The following is a 24,022-nucleotide window of genomic DNA, read 5'->3' as shown; positions in this document are numbered from 1 at the left end:
ATATAAGAGGAAACCCTCCAGAATATTATATTTGTTCCTGAATGAGAAACTCAAAATGTCATGAAGAACGGTGGGAATGATGTGAAGTATATATCTGATATTGTAGACCATTGCATTGTCTAAAGTCTTTTGACTTATAAATGCTTATATATATCTTTATGTTTATTTTAAAATTTGAAATTCCGCCCACTCTCATCAGTTCAGAGCAGTTCACCACCCCTCACCCCTCCTTTTACAAAGCCACGTTAAGGCTTTTATATCGCTGGCCGCAGCGGCATTAGCTCTGACACTCATAGGAATTCCATGAGTGTCGGAGCTAATACCGCTGCGGCCAGCGATATAAAAGCCTAACGCAGCTTCATAAAAGAGGGTCAAAGTTACAATTTAAACAATTAAGACTGGAAAAGAACTCCATAAAAAACATAGGACAGGGTGAGGAGTGGTCTAATGGTTGTGAGATAAATTCCTAGCAAGTCAACTAATCCTCCAGAAGTGCCTGTATATTTTGTAACAAAACAAAGCTGCAGATCTGTACAAGACGTAGGCAAAATTTATTGTGACAAAATAAATATATGTAAACCCTTTTACCAATCAAGGGACCCGACACGGTCCGTGTTTCGGACAAACCTTCGTCAGGGGTCCATGGTAAAAAAGGATAACAAAGAAAGTCACAAAAATTGTAGAGTAGCAGCAAAATGTTAGCAACGTCGAGATTCGCCAACTGCAATGAAAGTCCTATTCCCTTTCCCTAATGCATTCACCCCAGAAATACCATTCATCCTTATACACATGATCTCTCTAATACATCCACTCTTTTCCCAGATGACATTTCCAAAGGCCCCTTCAAATCTCTGTCTGTACCATATCATAAGCTTTCTTAGAGGACATCTTCCCCCCCCCCACCCCCTGCACTGAGGATTATAAGCCAAAGGCCAATTTTAAAAAATATGTCTTCAATAAGGTCTTAAATTTTTTTTATAGCAGATCTCTGTCCAAATTAATAAACTAATAAACTAATAAATTCAGGACAGACTGAAAAATGGGGAAGGGGAAAGGGAAGGAGGGGCTTCAAAGCTTTTGCAATGCTTAAATGTTGAAGCTGGGGGGGACTTTAAAGCTTTTGCAATGCTTAAATGTTGAAGCTTGGAGGGGACTTTAAAGCTTTTTCAACACTTAAATTTAGAAGCTGGGGGGCTTCAAAACTTTTGCAACACTTAAATGTTGAAGCTGGGGGGGACTTTAAAGCTTTTGCAACACTTAAATTTTGAAGCTGGGGGGGCTTTAAAGCTTTTGCAACACTTAAATTTTGAAGCTTGGGGGGGCTTTAAAACTTTTGCAACACTTAAATGTGGAAGCTGGGGGAGGCTTTAAAGCTTTTGCAACGCTTAAATGTTGAAGCTGGGGGGGGGGCTTTAAAACTTTTGCAACACTTAAATGTTGAAGCTGGGGGGGCTTTAAAACTTTTGCAACACTTAAATGTTGAAGCGGGGGGGCTTTAAAACTTTTGCAATGCTTAAATGTTGAAGTTTAACAGCGAATAAACTGGGGGGGAGCAGGTTTTCCGCCTGCAAAGCCTCTTACAAGAGTTTTTTTTTTGGGGGGGTCCCTGTTCTCTTTCTGCCCCGGCACCCACGGAGCTCACCTGGGGTTGCTGGAGTTCCAGTACACGGCATGCCGCATGCTGCAGACCCTCCGGATCCCCTCCAAGACCAGGCTCAGCCACACCAGCTCCCACTGCATGACTCGCCCCGGCCTCGCGCTACGTCTCACTGCGCTCGTGCGGGCCGAGGGAGGCGGAGGGGAGGCTGGCCACGCCCCCCGGAGCCCAGCTCGCAGCCAATCGGAAGGCGGGAGCAGCACTCCCCCCAAATTCGGCCTCCTTTCTCGCCATCCCCTGCAAAGGAGAAGCCACAGCCCGAACTGGAAATGGTTAAAATCCAGCCCCTCAAGACATAATAAACATCTCACTGTAGCCATCAGAGCTGCCAAGTCACCCCCCCAGGGCAAAAATGGAGGGGGGGGGCAACTCCTATGTCCTGATTTGCCACTTCTACTACACATCAAATCATTCAAAAATCCGCAAGTGGACGTCCGTCCGTAGACGTCCACCGTAGACGTCCACCGTAGACGTCCTCCATAGACGTCCACTGTAGACGTCCACCGTAGACGTCCTCCATAGACGTCCGCTTTAGACGTCCTCCGTAGACGTCCGCTTTAGACGTCCTCCGTAGACGTCCGCTTTAGACGTCCACCGTAGACGTCCTCCGTAGACGTCCGCTTTAGACGTCCACCGTAGACGTCCTCCATAGACGTCCGCTTTAGACGTCCTCCGTAGACGTCCGCTTTAGACGTCCTCCGTAGACGTCCGCTTTAGACGTCCGCTTTAGACGTCCGCTTTAGACGTCCACCGTAGACGTCCTCCGTAGACGTCCGCTTTAGACGTCCTCCGTAGACGTCCGCTTTAGACGTCCTCCGTAGACGTCCGCTTTAGACGTCCTCCGTAGACGTCCGCTTTAGACGTCCACCGTGGACGTCCACCGTAGACGTCCACCCGTAGACGTCCACCCGTAGACGTGCGCAAGGTTCTCATGGAGAAAGCCACAGTGAGTCCCGAGGAAACCTGTCCCTCTGAAGCAGAGTTGCAGAATCCAAGAACTTCAAATTCACAACCACTGCCAGAACCTGCTCCCTCCTTTTTGGATCCAAACTGCAGCTCGTAACCCAAATTCCACTCAGCCTGAGAAGGGTTACACCATGACTTCCGGCACGCACTCCGAGTTACATTCGCCCATAAAATGTTCAACAGCAGCCGAATCAGACAGCGTGCAGGGTCAGGGGGCAAGGCCAGCTTTGTTACCCAGCCGCATGAAGAGGGAACAAAACCACTGAAAGGCAAGTGAAGGCAGCCAAAGCCAGAAAATGTGAACCAGTAACCTTTAGGACTGAAGAATACGTTTAAAAGTAGAGAAAAGGAAAGGGACTTACAGCACAGCCCCACCAATACACCTCACTCCTCCCTTGCAATAGGTACTCCAGTGCTAAGACTCCATCTACAGCTCTAACTATGTACCTCACTCCTGCTGGCCCTCTGTTATCCTAGTGCCCTCCATCACACACAGATCTACTAATATACCCCGTTCCTTCCTCGCAGTGCCTTCTGGTACCACAGTACTCACAAACACCCTCCCTCCCCATCTCACACACCCCCAGTTCTGCCAACCTTCTGTTACCCCAGTACTGAGAACTCCTCACCCTCCCCCCCCCACACACACAACACAGCTCTGCCAATGCACCTCATTCCTGCCTTGCAAAAAGTAGTATAGATATGCGTGTTCCAAATCCTATGTAATTTTGATTCGAGCTAGGATGCTAAGTTTGATGGACCCAGCACAACCTGTCTTATGTCTTTACAATTAGCATATCTGTGAATCCAGGAGAAGACAGTAATGGGAATAATTGGAAGAGTGAACGAAGCAGAGAGATGAAACGTATGTAAAGGTAAGGGCAGGGCCGCCATCAGGGCAGGGCTCCCCCAGGATCCTAGGCAGTCTTCTAAGGCAGGGGCGCCAGTAGCTCGCCAAGGTAAAGTGAGTCGATCACCCAGGACTCACTTTGCTTTGGTGATCTATCGGGCCGATTAGTCTTCCTCTCCCTGACGTTAATTCTGCAGTCGGAGAGGAAGTTCGGGCCAGCCAATCGCTGCATGGCTGGGAGGAACTTCCTCTCCGACGGGAGAATTGACGTCGGGGAGAGGAAGCAGGGAGAGCATGCGTCTGCGTTGGCGTCGGCTTTGGGGCCTGTTATCCATTGGTAGGTCCTGTTCCCCGATGGCAGCGGCAGTGGCAGTGGCTTGGGAACGGCAGGGAGAAAGAAAGAAAGGGGGCAGGCAGGGAAACAGAAGGAAAGAAGAGAAACAGAAAAAAAGAAGGGGGCATGAAGAGAGGAAGAAAAAGTTGGGGGAGGGAATGAGGTGTGGAGGAGAGGAAGCATACAGGCTGAAAGAAGGGAAGAAAGATTGGATGCACAGTCAGAAGAAGAAAGTGCAACCAGAGACTCATGAAATCACCAGGCAAGGTAGGAAAATGATTTTATTTTAAATTTAGCAAAGTGGAGGCAGTATTACCACAGTTTTCAAAGGAATTGCCCAAATAACTTAATAGTTAACTGGGTAAATTCCCAGAGATGAAAACTTCCCTTCACTTACTCTGCACAGTTCTGAATTTATATCTGTTGTCTATATTTTACAATATGGTCCCCTTTTACTAAACCGCAATAGTGGTTTTTAGCACAGGGAGCCTATGAGCGTCAAGAGCAACGCTGGGCATTCGGCGCAGCTCCCTGCGCTAAAAACTGCTATTGTGGTTTAATAAAAAGGATAGAGGGTATATTTGTCTATTTTTGTATGGTTGTTACTGAGGTGACAATGCATAGAGTCATCTGCCTTGACCTCTTTGAAAAAAACCCAGAATAGGAATGATAATTAACATTTGCTCAGGGTATAGTGTGCTTTGTGTTTTTTAATTTTATTGTTGGTAGATCATTTTGACTTGGTCATTTTAAAGTAGCTCACAAGCTCAAAAAGTTTGGGCACCTCTGAGCTAGAGCGTTGAAACTGTGTATTTTTATTTTATCCCCCCTTTTACAAAACTGTGGAGCGTTTTTTAGCGCCAGCCGTGGTGGTAGCAGCTCTGATGCTCAGAATTCTATGAGCGTCAGGGCTGTTACCACTGTGGTTAAAATCCACACTACAGTTTTGTAAAAGAGTGAGGGGTTAGTTTGTCAATATTCCATACTAGGCGAAGGTGTTTTCTGTGTTCTGTGTGTTCGAAAGACATGGTTTTCTGTTAGGATTGACGGTGTAGGATTGATCTGTGCTGGTCTGGCTTGTTTAGTTTTACAATGGGTGTATTGATGTACTGCTCATTGCAATATGTAAGATGCTGCCTTTTCCTAGGTACTCATGTGTGACGTGTGGTTTGTTACTAAAAATCATGTTTTTCTTACAGATGGGGGGGTGCCAAAAAATGATGGGCCCCGGGTGTTACATATGCTACGTACGCCACTGTATGTAAAGATACCAGAAAGCTGGCGTAGCAAAAACTTTAAGTAAATTGTTATTCTTCTAAGTTTTGAGTATTTAACCCTCCCACAATCTCACGGGCACTCGTTTCAAGTTTCAAGTTTATTGAGATTTTGATTTAAACGCAATATCAAATATTTTCAATGCGTATAACAAAAATAAATTTTGGGAAATAAATAAAACCATTTGAACAATAAACATACAAACATATCCATAGATGATTAAAATTACATAAGGAGTACAAGGATAAACTACATTTGTTTAAAAATGCGTTCTCCGCGCCTGCTCATAAATTTGTTGACTGGAAGGATCCAGCAATGTGGCCAGATGTCATTCAGGACAAAGACAGAGAAAGAATTGTGCAATTTGGATTAATGATGGAAGATGATTTAAAGCAAATGGCACAGTCTATGAGTAAAGATCTTGATGGACGTTCTTTTAATGAATATCTCCTCTATGCCAAATCACCCAATGGTCGTGAGAAGATTTTAAGGGACTGGCTTAGGTGGAGCATTAGCAGAAAAGTATGTGTGTAAAGAGCCTCTGTAGCTGCAACGCAGATGCTTTTTTTTTTAAAAAAAACAACAATATTGTTTTAAACTGCATTTTCCTTTTAAGCTAGGCGCCTGTAGGGTGGTATCTGCCATCATGTTTCTATGTTATTTCAGATTTCTTCATTAATTTTCATGACGAAATTCACCAAAAACTCATTGAATAGTAATAGGTACTCTTAAGTATTTTCTCTATCTGTCCTGGCAGGCTCACAATTGGAGAATGACAACGGGGACTAATTTTTCCCAGTCCCCGCAGGAACTCAATTTCCCTGTCCTGTTCCCGCAAGTTTTGTCGCTGTTCATGCCCCATTCCTGTAAGCTCAGCCTTAACGGCACAAGCCTCGAACACTTATGATTTTAAAGTGTTTGAGGATTGTGCAGATGAGGACAGAGCTTAGGCATTGGTGGAATGAGGCATTATGACATCACAATCTGAGCTCTAGAATGTTGCTCCTTATGATTTTAAAGTGTTTTGAGGCTTGTGCAGATGAGGACAGAGTTTAGGCATTGGTGGAATGAGGCATTATGACATCACAACCTGAGCTCTAGAATGTTGCTACTTATGATTTTAAAATGTTTGAGGCTTGTGCAGATTAGGACGGAGCATGCAAGAATGGGGCAGGGACAGGAAAAGAACTCGCCAGGATGGGAAAATGAGTTCCCATGGAGACGGGGAAAAATTTGGGTAAAGAATGTGCTGATGATTCTTTGAATTTGTGTGACTGTCGGGATCTATTTGTTTTACTTTAACTGCCGCTGCTCTTTGCTGCCCCCCAAGAAGCTGCTGCTCTACGCAACTGCTTAGCCTTGCCTAATGGCATGCACTGCTCTGTTTGCACCCCTGTATAAAGGAGTTGTAGTTCTGATTCCTCTGTAAGTTTAGGAATACATCTCCATGGATGCAATAATCCATCTCAACACCAGAGCCTGCACCAATTCAAACCCAACCCCCTCTCTGGCCACTGCACTGAATCTTTGGGCAGGCTGCCCGTCCCCAGCCCTTTACCCTGATGGACCCTCCACACACTCACACCTGGTCCACCATCCTCACAGGTCTATCCTCCCTCCGCGTGGATCTGTTTGCTCGTTCATTATTTTGTCGCGTTTCATTGGGCAGCCAAGGAGGAAGCGTTGAAGTGGCCAGTGTGCAGCTGCCTATTTCGGGAGTCGGTCATCCTGCCCTGCTCACACTATGTCTGCCTTCCGTGCGCCCGCACCATCGCATTACAGACCCCAGATGCCCAGCTAGACAAAGTTCATTTTTTAGTTCAAAGCCGACGCTGCGTCTCCTCTCTCGATCCCAGCTAGAGTCGGAAGTCTCTTAACTCTACTCTTCCAATCCCTCAGTACCTTTTAAATCCTTCACTTCTTCGCTGGATGTATGTAGCGACATACCCTGCTGTTTGTGCTGGCCCTGTACCTTCCCTCTGAAGCAACTTCTTGCTCATATTAACTGGAAAACAGTTATCTGGTCTGATCATTTTATCTTAAATTTTTTTCTTAATATATCTCACGCTATAAAAAAAATCCAGAACATCCATATAATATATTGACAAGGTCAGATACGGTTGATTCTGAGGAATTCTGGAAGGAAATTGATTGTCATTTAGACTATTGAGATAATGACTCATGCACTATGCTGTCAGACTGGAATGCACTTGTGACACAGATCATAAACAATGCAGCCCCTATAAAAGCCAAAAAAGTTAAAATAAACAAACAACCTTGGTATTCAGAATCTTTAGTGGTGCTTAAGAGATCCTGTAGAAAACTAGAAAGAAAATGGAAATTAGAGAATGACACGGGGACAAATTTTTCTCCGTTCCCGCAGGAACTCATTTTCCTGTTCCATCCCACGAGTTTTATTCCTGTCCCTGCCCCATTCATGCACGCTCCATCCCCATCTGCACAAGCCTCAAACACTTTAAAATCTTAAGTAGCAACATTCTAGAGCTCAGATTGTGATGTCATAATGCCTCATTCCACCAATGCCTAAGCTCCGTCCTCATCTGCACAAGCCTGAAACACTTTAAAATCATAAGTAGCAACATTCTAGAGCTCGGATTGTGATGTCATAATGCCTCATTCCACCAATGCCTAAACTCCGTCCTCATCTGCACAAGCCTCAATCACTTTAAAATCATAAGTAGCAACATTCTAGAGCTCAGATTGTGATGTCATAATGCCTCATTCCACAGATGCCTAAGCTCCATCCCCATCTGCACAAGCCTCAAATACTTTAAAATCATCAGTTGCAACATTCTAGAGCTCAGATTGTGATGTCATAATGCCTCATTCCACCAATGCCTAAGCTCTGTTCTCATCTGCACAAGCCTCAAACACTTTAAAATCATTGTGTTTGAGGCTTGTGCAGTTAAGACAGAGTTTACAGGAATGGGACAGGGACAGCAACTAGACTCTTGGGGACGCGGAAATTGAGTTCCTGCGGGGATGGGGGGTCCCACGTCATTCTCTAAATCTCATGCCTTAAATCTCAGGAAACCTATAATGAGTGGTATACTTAGTTCAAAATCTACAAGAAAGCTATTGAAGATTCAAGGAGAAAGTGCTATGCACATTTGATTAATGAGGCAGAAAACTCATCCAAACCCTTGTTTTCTATTTTTAATAAATTGACTACAGCAAGCCAACTAATCACAATTAGTGAAAATTTGCAACTGGCTTCTGCGGAGCTAGTCAATTTTTTTTCAATCCAAAGTCTGCAAGATAAGAGAAATATATGATATAAATTCTGGCAACTTCTTGCAATATGGCTACTATCAGGAGCTGGCTGCAAATGATTTGCCTTGCAATAGATTTTGGGATAAATTTAGTCAGGCAACACTCACTTTTGCAAGAAATTCCCTACACCATGCGACTCACAAGCCACATGCAGCTCTTTGACCACGACTGCGGCTCTTCTCTTGTGGGAATCCCGTGATGTGCAGTGGTGTAGTAAGGGGAGGGGGAGGACTGCCCTTGGTCCCATCTTCCTCATAAGAACATAAGAAGAGCCTTATTGGGTCAGCCCAATGGTCCATCAAGCTCAGTAGCCTGTTCTTACGGTGGCCAATCCAGGTCACTAGTACCTGGCCAAAACGCAAGGAGTAACAACATTCCAGGATCTCATAGAATAACAAGATTCCGGAACCCCAATGAGAGCAACATTCCAGAGCTGAGATTGTGATGTCATAATGCCTCATTCCACAGTGCCTCAGAGCCAACCTCATCAGTGATGCTACAATGGCTTAATTATCCTATACTTGGCTCATGAATGAACACAAGAATAGCCTTACTGGGTCAAGCCCAGTAGCCAATCCTCACAGTGGCCAATCCAGGTCCCTAGTACCTGGCCAAAACCCAAGGAGTAGCAACATTCCAACATCTCAAAGAATAGCAAGATTCTGGAACCCCAATGAGAGCAACATTCCAGAGCTGAGATTGTGATGTCATAATGCCTCATTCCACAGTGCCTCAGAGCCAACCTCATCAGTGATGTTACAATGGCTTAATTGTCCTATACTTGGCTCATGTAAGAACATAAGAATACCTTAAGAAGGATATGGCAATACTTGAGAGGGTCCAGAGGAGAGCTACACGAATGATTAAGGGTATGGAAAATCTTTCATACGCTGAAAGGTTAGAGAAACTGGGTCTCTTCTCCCTGGAAAATGGGAGACTCAGAGGAGACATGATAGAGACTTTCAAGATTATGAAAGGCATAGAGAGGGTGGAGAGGGACAGGTTCTTCAGCGAACTGGGAACTACAAAAACAAGAGGGCACTAGGAGAAATTGAAAGGGGACAGGTTTAGAACCAATGCTAGAAAGTTCTTCTTCACTCAGAGGGTGGTGGATACCTGGAATGAGTTTCCTGAAGATGTAATAGGACAGACTACATTAAGGGGTTTCAAAGAGGGACTACACTTCTCCCTCCGGATTCGCGGGGGATAGGGGTAGAGCCGGAGCGCGAATGATGAAATACTGCAAATATCTTCTGGTCCAGCTCTGACCAACCCCCGCCTCCCTTATGCCTTCCCCCCGGCATCCCGGCCATACCTGGTGGTCTAGCGGGCTTTTGGGGCAGGAGTGATCTTCCTACGCTCCTGCCCCGTGCAGATCACCAATAGCAAATAGCTGCCGTGAGTTCCCATAGTCTCTCGAGACTACGACGGGAACTCCCCACAGTCATTTCCTATTGGCGATCTACATGGGGCAGGAGTATAGGAAGATCGCTCCTGCCTTGAAAGTCCGCTAGACCACCAGGTAAGGCCGGGACGCCGGGGGGAAGGCTAAACTGTGGGGGTTTTTCTTTTTTTCCCCCTCCCCAAAAAATCACGAATATGTGAAATCGTGATTGCTGAAACTGCGAATGGGGAGGGGGAAATGTAGATAAATTCCTGAAGGATAAGAGGATTGAAGGCTACAGATAAGGGAGGACACAGGAGCAAAAAAAGGGTATAGTTAAAAGGGAAAAATGAGTTTTTCAGGATATAAAGGAGTAGGAATCAACGGGTTAGACAAAAGCACTCTACAGGTCATGGACCTGATGGGCCTCTGCGGGAGCGGACCGCTGGGCTCGATGGACCCTTGGTCTGACCCAGCGGAGGCAAATTCTTATTTTCTTACCTACTGGGTCAGCCCAATGGTCCATCAAGCCCAGTAGCCTGTTCTCATGTTGGCCAATCCAGGTCACTAGTACCTGGCCAAAACCCAAGGAGTAGCAATATTCCATGCTACTTTTTTTTTTTTTTAATAGTCCCGTTAATGATATCCGTACTTTTATAAACTTCCTTGATGTTATGTTCCTCTTCTCTGCTGCAAAGATATCAGTCCGCATTTTATGTGTATCTACCCTTATAATAGATTGATGCGGTTTTGACATCTTGGACACCCTCTTGTTTTTGGACCTCACTTTCTCTTCATGTGGAGTGGAGTGGTGGAGTAGCCTAATGGTTAGTACGGCGAGCTGGGATCCTGGGGGACTGGAATTGTGTCCCATTGCAGCTCCTTGTGACCTTGGGCATGTCACTTAAACCTCCGTTGCCCCAGGCACGATTGTGAGCCCACTAGGGACAGAGAAAGCACCTGCTTATAACGTTGCTAAACTTCTGACCTGCTCAGAACTTATATGGTAACTAAATATGGTAACTAGAGGAATATAAGTGACTATAAGTGTAACTGCGTATAGCACTGCTTACATCTAGTAGCACTATAGAAATGATTAGTAGCAGCAGTATCTGTATATTTCAGATGCAAGTGGTGTGTAACTGCCCTTGTACTGTAACTCTCAAAAGTTAATCAGAAATGCATTAGGTTACAGTGTTCCCCCGCAAATTCAGTTATTCACGATATTTTCTGACTGCCTCTTCCAGTCAGAAAATACAGGGAATGAGTCTACGAATCAACCTTCTGCACAGTCAATTCCTCCCCCTCTCCCCCCCTACCCACCCTGGTCAGCCAATCAGCCTTCTGCACAGCCGATTCCTCCTCCTATCTCTCCCCCCCCTCAGTCATCCAATCAGCCTTCTGCACAGCTGATTCCTCCTCCTCTTCCCCCCCCCCTGGTCATCCAATCAGCCTTCTGCACAGCTGATTGCTCCTCCTCTCTTTCCCCCCCCCCAGCCATCCAATCAGCCTTCTGCACAGCTAATTCCTCCTCTTCTCCCCCCCCCCGGTCATCCAATCAGCCTTCTGCACAGCCGATTGCTCCTCTTCTCTTTTCCCCTCAGCCATCCAATCAGCCTTCTGCACAGCTGATTCCTCCTCTTCTCCCCCCTCCCCCGGTCAGCCAATCAGCCTTTTTTGCACTTCGGTTCCCTCTATATCTTGTTTCTTGTATCTTGTCTAGCATTGTACAATACTATTGATTCTCTTATTAAAGGCCATTGGTGTGGTAGATGTCTTGGCTACAGATAATTTCCTCAAACTGAATAAGCAAAAAAAACTAAAAATCATCTGGTTTGGTGATTATGATGACATTCCTTGAAAATGTTTCCAACTTCTAGCTGGAGAAACTCTCAGAACTGAAAATAAATCCAAAGTTTGAGGTGTTATTCTAGACTCGGGATTAACTATGAAGAATCAAATAAATTTTCTTGTTAGGAAGGTATTCCACAAGTTACGTCAGCTACACAGTATTAAATCGTACCATAGCTCAGGCTATATTGTTACCTCAAACTGATTACTGCAACTCACTATATGAGGGTATCACAAAGAAACTTCAGAATTGAATTCAGCTCCTGCAAACACGGCAGCCAGACTGATTAGTGAGCTAAAAGGATTTGACAGAATAATTCCTACATTACGTGCTCTGCATTGGCTGCCCGTTCAATACAGGACCAGATTCAAATTTACTTGCATTATGTTCAAGGCACTGGCTGGCCAATGTCCATCATCAATACGTGAGCACCACCATCTACTTCACAGCATAGGCTCCATGAAACTCAATAAGAGCAACTTTAAAAAATGGCAAATATAAAAGACATCACGAGCAGTTAAAAAAATCAGATGCTCAGATGGGTTTGTTACAACAAACTAATACTTCAGCAATTAAAGATAGCCTTTGGTTGCATAGGCAATGTGAAATTATGGAAAATCATATGAGAGCCTCCAATTTGAGAATATTGAATTTTCCAAAATGTCCAGTGCTTTCCTCTGAGACACCACTTAGAAAATATTTTTAAAGAGGTTCTAGAATTGAGCAATGCTGAGACCCCTCTCCCCTCTACATCCTTCCCTCACCCCCACTGGCAACTTTGATCAATTTGATATTGAACCGCTTGTAACCCCGCTCAATTGATGTAAACCACTTGTAACCTTGTTTAATTGATGTGAACCGCCTAGAACTCTTCCAGGTATGGCGGTATACAAAAATAAAGTTATTATTATTATTATTATGATAGGGCTCCTTTTACTAAGGTGTGCTAGCGTTTTTAGCGCACGCACAAGATTAGTGTGTGCTAGCCGAAAAATTACCGCCTGCTTAAAAGGAGGCGGTAGCGGCTAGCGTGCGCTAAAACCGCTAGCGCGCCTTTGTAAAAGGAGCCCATAGGGCTCCCCATGGCAGCCTAAAATCCTAACGCTTCGTCAATGGAGGCGTTAGGTACTAGCATGGCAAGTGGTTTAACGCACGGTATTCCACGCGTTAAACCGCTACTGCGCCTTTGTAAAAGGACCCCATAGTGTTGAATAGATGTTTCCGTCTCCCAGTGATAAGATTAGTAAACCAAGAGGGAGGTATAGCTGATGGATCTGAACGTTGGAAAATGTAACATTAGTTTTGGAAACATGGAGTTTTGTAAAAGTATGGTTTTGAAAAATTATTTCATGAAAAAAGATTTCCTGTTCTGTGGACAGAAACTACCAATGTTTCCAGACGTTTGTAGGGCAACCCAATATAGACGGAAACAATTTCTTCAGTATAAATCTCGAGCACTTTCATTGGGAGCTTTTTTTTTTCTTAAAATTTCCTGCTAAATGTATGATTTCCTATCAAAATATATCATAGGCTTTCTTTGAACCTGATCAGTTGGAAAGATTCCTGTTAGATAGAGAGACGGATGTTTAAATTAAGATCTAAACTCAAAATATATTATTTACAGCCATGTTTTTATTCTTTGTTTAAATATGATTATGAATGTTTTCTCTCTTTTCCTTGATGTGGACTCATGTTTCTTTAGAATATTGTATGTATGATAAATTGTTATACTCAATTAAAAAAAAAAAAAAAAAAAAAAAAAGACATCATGAGCTAAAATCTGGAATGACCTATCGGCTGAAATTAGATCTATACCTATTTGCTGCTCTTTTCGCAAATTGCTGAAAACCTACTTCTTTGAGAAATGGGCCTTGCTCGACACACGATGCCTTATAACGCTGTCTTTAATTTCTAGTGTTTTGTCCTTATTCACTCTTTGTTCTTAATGTACTCCTTGTAAGAACATAAGAACCGCCATCTCCGGATCAGACCCATGGTCCATCGAGTCCGGCGATCCGCACACGCGGAGGCCCTGTCAGGTATACACCTGATGTAGTTTTAGTCACCCATAACCCTCTATGCCTCTCGTAAGGAGATGTGCATCTAATTTGCCTTTGAATCCTAGCACAGTGGATTCCTTAATAACCTCCTTTGGGAGAGCATTCCAGGCGTCCACCACTCGCTGCGTGAAGCAGAACTTCCTGACATTTGTCCTGGACTTGTCCCCCCTTAGCTTCAAACCATGTCCTCTTGTCCGTATCACGTTGGACAATGTAAATAATTTATTTTCCTGCTCTATATTATCGATGCCTTTCAGTATTTTGAACGTCTCGATCATGTCCCCTCGCAGCCTCCTCTTCTCAAGGGAGAACAGTCCCAGTTTCTTGAGTCGTTCCTCATATTCCAAGTTCTCCATACCTCTTATTAGCTTCGTTGCTCGTCTCTGCACCCTCTCTAGCAGTTTTATATCCTTCTTTAGGTTGGGAGACCAATGTTGGACACAGTATTCCAAGTGTGGTCTGACCATTGCTCCATAAGAACATAAGCAGTGCCTCTGCCGGGTCAGACCACAGGTCCATCCCGCCCAGCAGTCCGCCCCCGCGGCGGCCCAACAGGTCATGACCTGCCTGAATCAAAAGAAGGGGCCCCCTTGCCCCCTAGGTTTCTCATCGAAGTCCTATCTTCCCATCAAAGTCCAAAGCTTTTATTATTTTTTTGTAAACCACTTTGAATCCAGTTGGCGATATAGCAGTATATAAGACATCATTAGCATTACCATTTCCTTTCAGTTAAAAGAGACTCGCCTCATGCGTAGATGGCCAGCTGCTGATTAAGTAAAGAGAGGCAGTGACACCATTTGATACCTGCTTCACTGTGAGACTCAAGCACTGGCATTGTAAGGGGGTGCGGTCCGCCCTGGGCATGGTCTTTGTAAAGGGCGCAGGCACCCATTCTCCCCTCCGCCCCCTCCCCCGACGCATGCGTGCGCCCCGTCCCTTTCCTCGCACCTCTTTAATTTTTCCTATGGAAGCAGCATTGCAAACTTGCTGTTCCCCATATCTCAAAGGCTCACCTTGTCTTAACCAGAAATGGTGCATTTTTCTACTTGGTTCCAATATTGTTGGAACAATTTACCAGTAGAGTTAAGGAAGGAAGAATCATTTCAAAATTTTAAGAGACATCTAAAAGCAGTTTTTTTTTTTTTTTCCAAATGGCTCTCCTGAATTGAATAATGGAATGGGGACCACAATCTGCCTTAATTTGTACTGATTTGTGTTGATTTGGATTTATTTATTTCATATAACAGTTTTAGTTGATATGTTTTAGAAATGTTAATTTGTTTGATGCTCTCGGATTTGTGAAGTGGGCTGTGCCGGGAATTGTATTAAGACTTGCACTATAATATGACTGCTATCAGGCCACTTCAGAGACTTTTCTATCTCTTAAATTTGTTTTATTTTATCTTCTTTCATTCTTTCTATTTCTTTGATTTTTGATCTTGCAAATGTATTATACATTGTTATTACTTATTTTTAGTTTATCAGGTACTTTAGCTAGATTGTGAGCCTTTGGGACAGATAGAGTAGTTTTTCTCAAGTACCTAATTTCATTTTAGTTTGATACATTGTAAACCGCTTAGGTGAGTAAAATGAAGGAGCGGTATATCAAATCTTAAATAAACATAAACATATTTAAATGTCTCTTATCATATCTCCCCTCTCATGTCTTTCCTCCAAAGTATACATATTGAGATCTTTGAGTCTGTCCCTGTATACCTTATGACGTAGACTTCCACCTTATGATGTAGACTTCCTCTGGAACAATTCCATCTTGTTTATATCTTTTTGGAGGTGTGGTCTCCAGAATTGTACACAATATTCTAAATGAGGACTCACCAGAGTCATACAGGGGCATCAATAACTCCATTTTCCTACTGGCCATTCCTCTCCCTTTGGACCCAAGCATCCTTTTAGCTTTCACCATCGCCTTTTCAACCTGTTTGGCCACCTTAAGATCATCACATACTATCATTCCCAAGTCCTGCTCCTCTTTTATGCACAAAAGTTCTTCACCCCCTAAACTATACCATAGCCTTGAGTTTTTGCAGTTTTAGCATTAAATCTTAGCTGCCATATTTCAGACCATTCCTCAAGCTTCACTAGATCCTTCCTCGTGTCATCCAAACCGACAGGAGTTTACTCTATTGCAGATTTTGGTATTATCCGCAAAGAGGTAAATCTTACCATACAGCCCTTCAGCAATTTCGCTTACAAAAATGTTAAAAAAGAACAGGCCCGTGAGCCAAACTTTGAAGCACACCATTGGTTAACATCCCTTTCCTCAGGGCGATCCCCATTGACCATGACCCTCTGTCGCCTTTCACTGAACCAGTTCCTAACCCAATTCGTCACTTTGGGGACCATCCCAAGAGCACTCAGTTTATTTATTAAATGCCCAAATGAATTTACAATAATCCTACACTCACACTAGCCATCTCACCTAAACAACGTCACTTTACTATCTGGTTCTTCAACTGTCACAATGTTTTCTTCAGTGCTAACTGATCGGGCTCTGCTATTTCCTGACTGGTGATCAGTTGAGCCTGTTTCTCGAAATTTTTTCAAAACATATTCTATGCTAATCCTCTTTCTCCTCTTTATTGGACACTTTGCACCAGCCTACGAGAACCACAACCTTTCTCCAGATACAAATTTTTAATACGGATCAGATCTTCCTGACTGAAAACCATGATAACAGTTTTATATAAAGCAAAATGGTATCTGTGTATATCATGACGATAATTGCTAGGTGATGGCAACAATGCTTATGTAAAATGATTAATGATAGTAAGGACTTATTACAAGTTAATTCAGGATGACATTAAAAATTATATTGAAATCAGTCACATTGTGACAGTTATGCAGAAAACAAGCTTTGTATAGTTTTTTTCTTTTTAAACTCAGTCTGCCCGATATTCAGCAATATTGAACTGGCCAGGAATGGCTACTGGCCAGTTAAATAATGCTAAATCACCTAAGGCACTGTTCTTCAACCGCCGGTCTGCGGACCTATGCAGGTCCGCAGGAAATTTCTGCTGGTCCGCGCAGGGCTGGCAATATTGCTGCTGCTAAAGCCGACAGGAAGTCTTCTTTCCGACGTCAATTCTGACGTCAGAGAGGACGTTCTGGGCCAGCCAATCGGTTCCTGGCTGGCCCAGAACGTCCTCTCCGACATCAGAATTGCCGTCGGAAAGAAGACTTCCTGTCGGCTTTAGCAGCAGCAGCAGCAGGGCGGTAAGATAGCAGCGGACCGGGTGAAAGGAAGGAGGGAGGCTTTTTTTTTTTTTTTTGCGCATGGCAGGGAGGGAAGGAGATAGGCATGCAAGCAGGCTGGCTTTGGCCAGAGAGGGAGGGAGAGAGGTAGACAGGCAGGCAGGCTGGCTTCGGGGGTGGGGGTGGGATAAAGTGTGGAAGGCACTGAGAGGGACATAGGAAGGAGGCACTGGGGACACTAAAGACAGTTAGGGGCACTAAGGACATGGAAAGGATGCACTGGGGGCACTAAAGACAGGAAGGGACACTAAGGACATGGGAAGGATGCACTGGGGGCACTAAAGACATGGGAAGGATGCACTGGGGGCAATAAAGACAGGAAGAGACACTAAGGACATGGGAATGAGGGACTGGGGGCACTAAGGACATGGGAAGGAGGCACCGGGGGCACTAAGGACATAGGAAGGAGGCACTGGGGACACTAAAGACATGGGAAGGAGGCACTGGGGACACTAAAGACAGGAAGGGGCACTAAGGACATGGGAATGAGGGACTGGGGGCACTAAGGACATGGGAAGGAGGCACCGGGGCCACTAAGGACATAAGAAGGAAAGAGGGAGGGAATAGAAAAGGACAATTCTTGGGCCTGAGTGCAGAAAGAAAGAAATGAAAGAAAGGATACACAGACAGAAGGAAACGCAACCAGAGACTCATGAAATCACCAGACAGCAAAGGTAGGAAAAATGATTTTATTTTCAATTTAGTGATCAAAACGTGTCAGTTTTGAGAATTTATATCTGCTGTCTATATTTTGCACTATATTTGTCTATATTTCTATAGTTACTGAGGTGACCGAGCTCACGGAGATGGGGTGGAAACGGGGTTCTAAAATTTTAATCCTCGTAGTTTGCCGGTCCACAAAATAATTCTTTTATTTCTGCCGGTCCACGGGTGTAAAAAGGTTGAAAAACACTGAGCTAAGGGCTAATATTAAGTGCAAGGTGGCCACTCAATATCCATGCTTAGTGGATAGTCAGCTAAATCACACAACATAGCAGGCTATCTGTGAAATTTAAAGTGGTAGCCGGCTAATTTTAGCAGCCAACATAGCAGGCTATCTGTGAAATTTAAAGTGGTAGCCGGCTAATTTTAGCAGCCAAATCGGGCTGTTTAAGTAGCTGGTCTGTCTTTGGCCACTAAGCTAGTGCTGAATATCGATTTGGCTGGCTAAGTTTATAGCGTCCAAAAATATTCAACGCCACTCACCAGAAAAGGCCCAACATTAAATAGCCACGCTCGGCTAACTTCCGCGGTCTGAATATCTGGCAGAATATACTTTACACTCAAATATGTGCACCTTCTCCCCAGCAGGGGTATGTGCCTGCACCGTCAATCTAGGCAGGATTTCTGCCACTTTTGCCCTTGTATTTTATAAGGACACACAGGCACTTGCCCAAACAGGCTTCAAATGGGCAACTACTGGGTCTTCTAGCACAGGTGGGTCCATTATAAAATTACCTGCTACTTGTCTAAAGAAGTTGGAGTGGGGGGAAATTTGAGGCACGAGATTGCTGTATTGTGAAGGATGAAATAAGAGCATCTTTTATTAGATGGGATGTAAACAGAAGAATTTGTAAGATGTCTTTCCAGGAATCGTATTATAAAGCTTTTTCCATGTGTTTTATAAAATTACCCCATGATATGTGTGATTATATGTACTGTACTTGTGCTGATATGATGTTTTCTGTTTTGACGAGTCAGACCACAGTCCTTCGAGTCCAGCAGTGGTCAGTTTGGGTAACGAGTGCCCGACAGATCCTGAAAGGATGACCCGTTTCTCATTTCTCATAGCTCATTTCTAGGGGTATGCAGTGGCAGTCCAAAGTCCACCTGGCTATTAATTTTTATGGAGGTATCCTCCAGGAACTTGTCCAAGTCTCTTTTGATAGCCACTATATTAGTCATCTTGACCACATCCTCAGGGAACAGGCTCCATATTTTTATTAATACCAGCAATCTGGAGACAGAGCAATAACCACAGCACTGTTCAAGCCATTGAATACTTGCCAACAACAAAGCTGGCTCCATTGTGTGGCATTCATAGAGACTTTGCTCATTCAACGTTATTGGGCAGGGAGCCTTCTGAGGAAAGGAGTTTGCAAATCTACAGATTATATCAATGATAGTGCAGCTACATTGGAGGCTAATTCAAAAGGATTCACAGAAAAACTGTGGGCTGATATTCAGACCACGGGGAATTAGCCAGGCTGACTCCAGCAATTGGGAATCAGTCCAGATATTCAATGCTGGGCTGTTTCCGACAACTGGCATTCAATATCTGGTTTATTTTTGGCCGCTATAAATTTAGGCCCCGTTTTACTAAACCGCACTAGCGGTTTTTAGTGCCTGGAGCTGCGCTGAATGCTGCATGCTGCTCCCGACGTTCGTAGGAACTCTATGAGCGTCGAGAGCAGTGTGGGTCATTCAGCGCAGCTCCCGGTGCTAAAAACCGCTAGCGCAGTTTAGTCAGCCAAGTCAATATTCTGCACTGGCCGACTAAGTTTATAATGGCCAGATAAAGACCAGCTATTTACGTGACCTGATTTGGCAGTGAAGCTTAGCTGGCTAGCGCTTAAAATTTCTGGCTGGTTAAATAGCACCGAATATCGGACAGGAGACCAAAATCAGACCCACCGTGACATAAGCAAAATGTCCAGGCTTCCAATTATCAGATCGTTTTACACTTGTGAAACTGAATGCCAGACTTGCATTTATGAGAACTATGAATCTGCCACTAGAGGTCATGATGGTCATTTTATGGCTGGATCTGCAGTGGGCAGGAGCAAATGGGCATCATTCCATCCCCTATGCCTCTCCCCCTTCCCGATCAACAGGAAATTTCAAGTTAGGCCTTGTGGGGCCTACGGGGGTGAGGTATGGAGGGGAGCTCAGCTCGCACTTTGTTTTCCTTCAGGAGTGGAATCGGAAGGGCAAACACATCTGAAACAACTAATGCAGGTCCTAGCCGATATTCAGCTGAGGCTCACGTGAATGTCTGGGACCTGTGTAAACTCCAGCAGCCAGCTGTTTGAATTAGCTCCAGATATTCAATGCCAGCACTGACTTTAAAAAAACAACAAAAAACGCTGACTGCTGCATGTTGAATATTGATTGAAAAGGGTTTTTTTAATGTTTGGTATCTTTTGAACAATAGAAAAGAGAATAATACAGAAGAGAGAGGGAAGTGGAAACAACGAAAAAAATGATAGAGAAAGAGAGAAAAAAATAGAATGGCAAAGTGATAACAAAAAGAAAGAACAAGTTAGCAATAAAAGAGATGCAAGACATACTGAAACAGAAATCACCAGAAAGAGGGAAGAGATGAGTGAGGTGCAGGGAAAAGGGAAGAGTGGAAAAAGCTGATGATTTACAGCAGAAAAGTTGCCATGGTAACTGGCTGTGGGGATAGCCCTCAGTCCTTAGAGAATGCACTGCAATTGTTTATTACTTGAAGACAAAAATCGTATTCACATTTTCCACACATCAGCAGCTTCCAGGGCTTTAGTGAAATAGCAAGGCTGAGAACAGGAAAAGTGTCTCCCCGTTCAAACAATTAATTCCTATCTGCATCTAAAATACTACAGAGAAAAGAGACAGTGAAAATGAGCAAGAAATTCAGACACAGATACCAAGTTACAGATGTAGACTGGAGAAAATTCAGAAAAAAAAATGTGAGAGGCTGATACTGGGGAAGAAACATAAGACAGGGAACAGGCTAAGTGAATTGGAGACAGTATGAAAGATGCAGAATGAGGGTCATACCAATACAGAAGCAGATTGTAGACAGAAATATTCAGAGACAACGGAGACAGATCCGATCTACGTAAGCAAAGCCGTTGTCACCTCCTTCCTTGAATACCTAGCAAAGAGTCACAGTAACTTCTCTCCAGAGCTCCTGAGCCAAGGTCATTGCAACCTCCTTCCATGGATCCTTTACACTTAATAACAGAGCTAGGGAATCACGGTTTACCAAATCTCTCTAACTTCCTATGGATCCCTACTCCAGGCAGTTTCATGCTGAAAATCGGCACCTAGAAAAGGTTCAAAGAAGAGGGATCAAGATGATAAATGGGATGGAACTCCTCTCGTATGAGGAAAGACTAAAAAGGTTAGGGCTCTTCAGCTTGGAAAAGAGATGGCTGAGGGGAGATATGATTGAAGTCTACAAAATCCTGAGTGGAGTAGAACGGGTACAAGTGGATTGACTTTTCACTCCATCAAAAATGACTAAGATGGGGGGAGACACTCGATGAAGTTACAGGGAAATACTTTTAAAACCAATAGGAGGAAATATTTTTTCACTCAGAGAATAGTTAAGCTCTGAAACACGTTGCCAAAGGATGTGGTAAAAGCGGATAGCTTTTAAGAAAGTTTTAAGAAAGGTTTGGACTAGTTCCTGGAGGAAAAGACCATAGTCTGTTATTGAGAAAGACATGGGGGAAGCCACTGCTTGCCCTGGATCAGTAGCATGGAATATTGCTACTCCTTGGGTTTTGGCCAGGTATTGGTGACCTGGATTGGCCACTGTGAGAACGGGCTACTGGGCTTGATGGACCATTGTTGCCGGTTCTGCCATTTCCCTATCTGAACGTTCCAATAACATTGTAATGTTGGATGGCTGCTGTTCATCTTGTAATTTTTCCCCTTGTTGTTGTTGTTCTCTCCGTAGAGGTAAATAGTAGACCTGGGTAAATGGTGGCAACAATTCTTCTGAAATTTCTAAGACCTCTGTCAAATAACGTTTTAACATATCTCTAGGAGTTGTTGTTGCGACTCTGGGAAAGTTAATTAATCTGAGGTTATTATTACGGGATAAATTTTCTAAAGTATACAATTTCCTTCTCAGATTTGTATTATCTCTCACCAATGTTTCTGTGATTTGTTTAGAAGTAACATTGGACTTTTTAAGGTATTTAAGTTCAATTTTGAGATTTTTAATATCAACTTCTTGAGTATTTACTTTTTGCTCCAATTGAAACAATTGGGTTTAATAGATTTAGCCAGGTCAGCCACGAGATCCCAAATAGCATCCAGAGTTACCTCTTGAGGTTTCTTTAATATAAAGAAAGATTTTTCAAGTTGGGTTTTGACATCTTCACCAGTTGGCTTCTCCTCCTGATGGCGACTCTCCCGTTCACGGTTCACCCTCTGGACAAACACCTCAGGCTCCAAAGGACTCTCCTGCAGCTGCCTCTGGGGAAGGAAGAACACCGCCTTCCGATTGCTCCTCCATCTATAGGGAGCTGTCAGTCTGAGGGAGAGGGGGAGGTGCTCTTGCGTCGGGACTCAATGTGATCTCTAGTCCCGGGGAGACCGCCTCTGCTTCACTACAGGGTACCTCCAATGGGGTTGCCGACACCACTGACACTTCCTGCATTTGGCGCAGGAGCTTGTCGATATTACTGAGTCGGGCCGGGCCAGGTTGCCGGGAGGCTCCAGCGGAACTACAGCCCCTCCTCTTCGGCATTACAGAGGTAAAATTCTTTTGCAGGCAATGGGAACCAGGATAATTGCTCAAGCGGCCGCACCGAACCGCTCAGCTGACTCTTCCATCTGCCATCTTGGATCCGAGACCCAGTAATACTATTCTTATGTTCTTATGTCCTCTTTGAGCAGTTATTTGGGTACTGCTCTGAACATTGCCAGTACCCAGAAAAACTGCAGTGGCTGCTTTATACCTTGATATTGAGAGCTCATATCCAGATATGACTTGCTGCACAATAGCCAAGAACGAAAACCTGTGGCAGCTGGTGTTCAGAAAAACGCCGACTGCTGCAGGCTGAATTTTGGGGGAATTATTTTCCGCTACTGCAGAAACAATGTACCGGAAAAAAAAAACAACAACTATACCACACTCTTTCTCATTTACATATCTTCAATTATCAGCAGCAAACATTTGAAAACTCTAGGGTTCATGTGTTTGATTGCATAGGAAGACAAAAGCACCTAGCGCTGCTTTCTTATAAGCTCTGAAATTAATGGAAATCATCTCTCACCTGTATCACCTGTCGAACATTTAATTAAGGGCAAGGCTCCGAAGAGCCTCAGAATTCTTCCTATTCTAACACTTCAATGGCTAATAAATACATTTCCCTCAACGCTTTATACAGACTTCCCCCCAGCACATGCAACTGGTTTACAAATAATTGCTAGTTAATGGCTTCCATTTTTCTCCTGAAATCTTGGAGGTATTCTTGGCTGTTCTATGGGCTTGCTATGGACTGTGCTGTTTCTTCGGACCAGCTATTGTAGCACTTGGGAATAGGGGTACGCATTCTCATGACCAATGCATTTACTTACATCCTTCTGTTCCCTATGCATGCAGAGGAATGAAATACTCTGAAATGGTCCCGGTCTGTCATCTCACCTTCTGCAGGATGATGTGCGACATGGAGGCGTTGGCGTAGACAATAATGGTTGCTGTCTTGTCGTCTCGGATCTCTTTCAGGAGTGGGGTGGGATCCCGGCTGTCATCCAGCATCCGAACCGAAAGACAATCCTTCGAGATGAGGAACTGACGCAGCAACTTCTCCAAGTTTAAAAGGCCTACAAAACAAATGCTTTCCAGTTAAAGGCACCGAGTAGTATCTCTGTCCAGTTACAGGGGCAACAACACTGCGCTAATGCCATGATCTTTAATTAACTTTTATATAACATTCAGTTTCTAGTAAAAAAAACTAAGGCCCTCTTTTACTAAGGTGCGCTAACCAATTAGCGCGTGCTAATCGATTTAGTGCCCACTAAACACCAACGCATGCGTGTTAGTCTATGGACGTGTTAGCGTTTAGCGTGCGCCATTTCATTTAGCGCATGCTAATCGGTTAGCGCACCTTAGTAAAAGAGGGGGTAAGGGTCCGATTTTCAAAAAGATTTAGGCGGCCGCTGGCCGGTTAAATCGCTTGGTCGGGGGCTAGTTGCTAATATTCAGTGGCACCTAATTGGCTGAGTACAGCTGAATATCAGGATAATGCCAAACACAAAGCCAGGTGGGGGCATTCCGAGGGCAGAATTAGCACTCGGCGGCTTAAATGCTGATATACAGCCCTTAAAGCCCGGATTCTCTAACTGACACTGTTG

The 24,022-nt window shown here is 44.1% G+C and overlaps 1 protein-coding gene across 1 annotated transcript in view; it reads right to left on the bottom strand.

Moving 5' to 3' along the window:
* The window catches only part of GRIK4 (glutamate ionotropic receptor kainate type subunit 4), a 451,695-nt gene that overhangs the window by 126,760 nt on the left and 300,913 nt on the right, over positions 1-24,022 (bottom strand). Inside the window, exon 7 of the mRNA XM_033918636.1 lies at positions 23,313-23,491. Coding sequence (XP_033774527.1) covers positions 23,313-23,491 — 179 coding nt within the window. The remainder of the gene's footprint in view (positions 1-23,312; positions 23,492-24,022) is intronic.

Source organism: Geotrypetes seraphini, chromosome 13 (assembly GCF_902459505.1).
Source record: "Geotrypetes seraphini chromosome 13, aGeoSer1.1, whole genome shotgun sequence".
Classification (NCBI taxonomy): Eukaryota; Metazoa; Chordata; class Amphibia; order Gymnophiona; family Dermophiidae; genus Geotrypetes; species Geotrypetes seraphini.
Note: the sequence above shows the minus strand (reverse complement) of the source record. Positions and strands in the feature narration are given on the sequence as shown.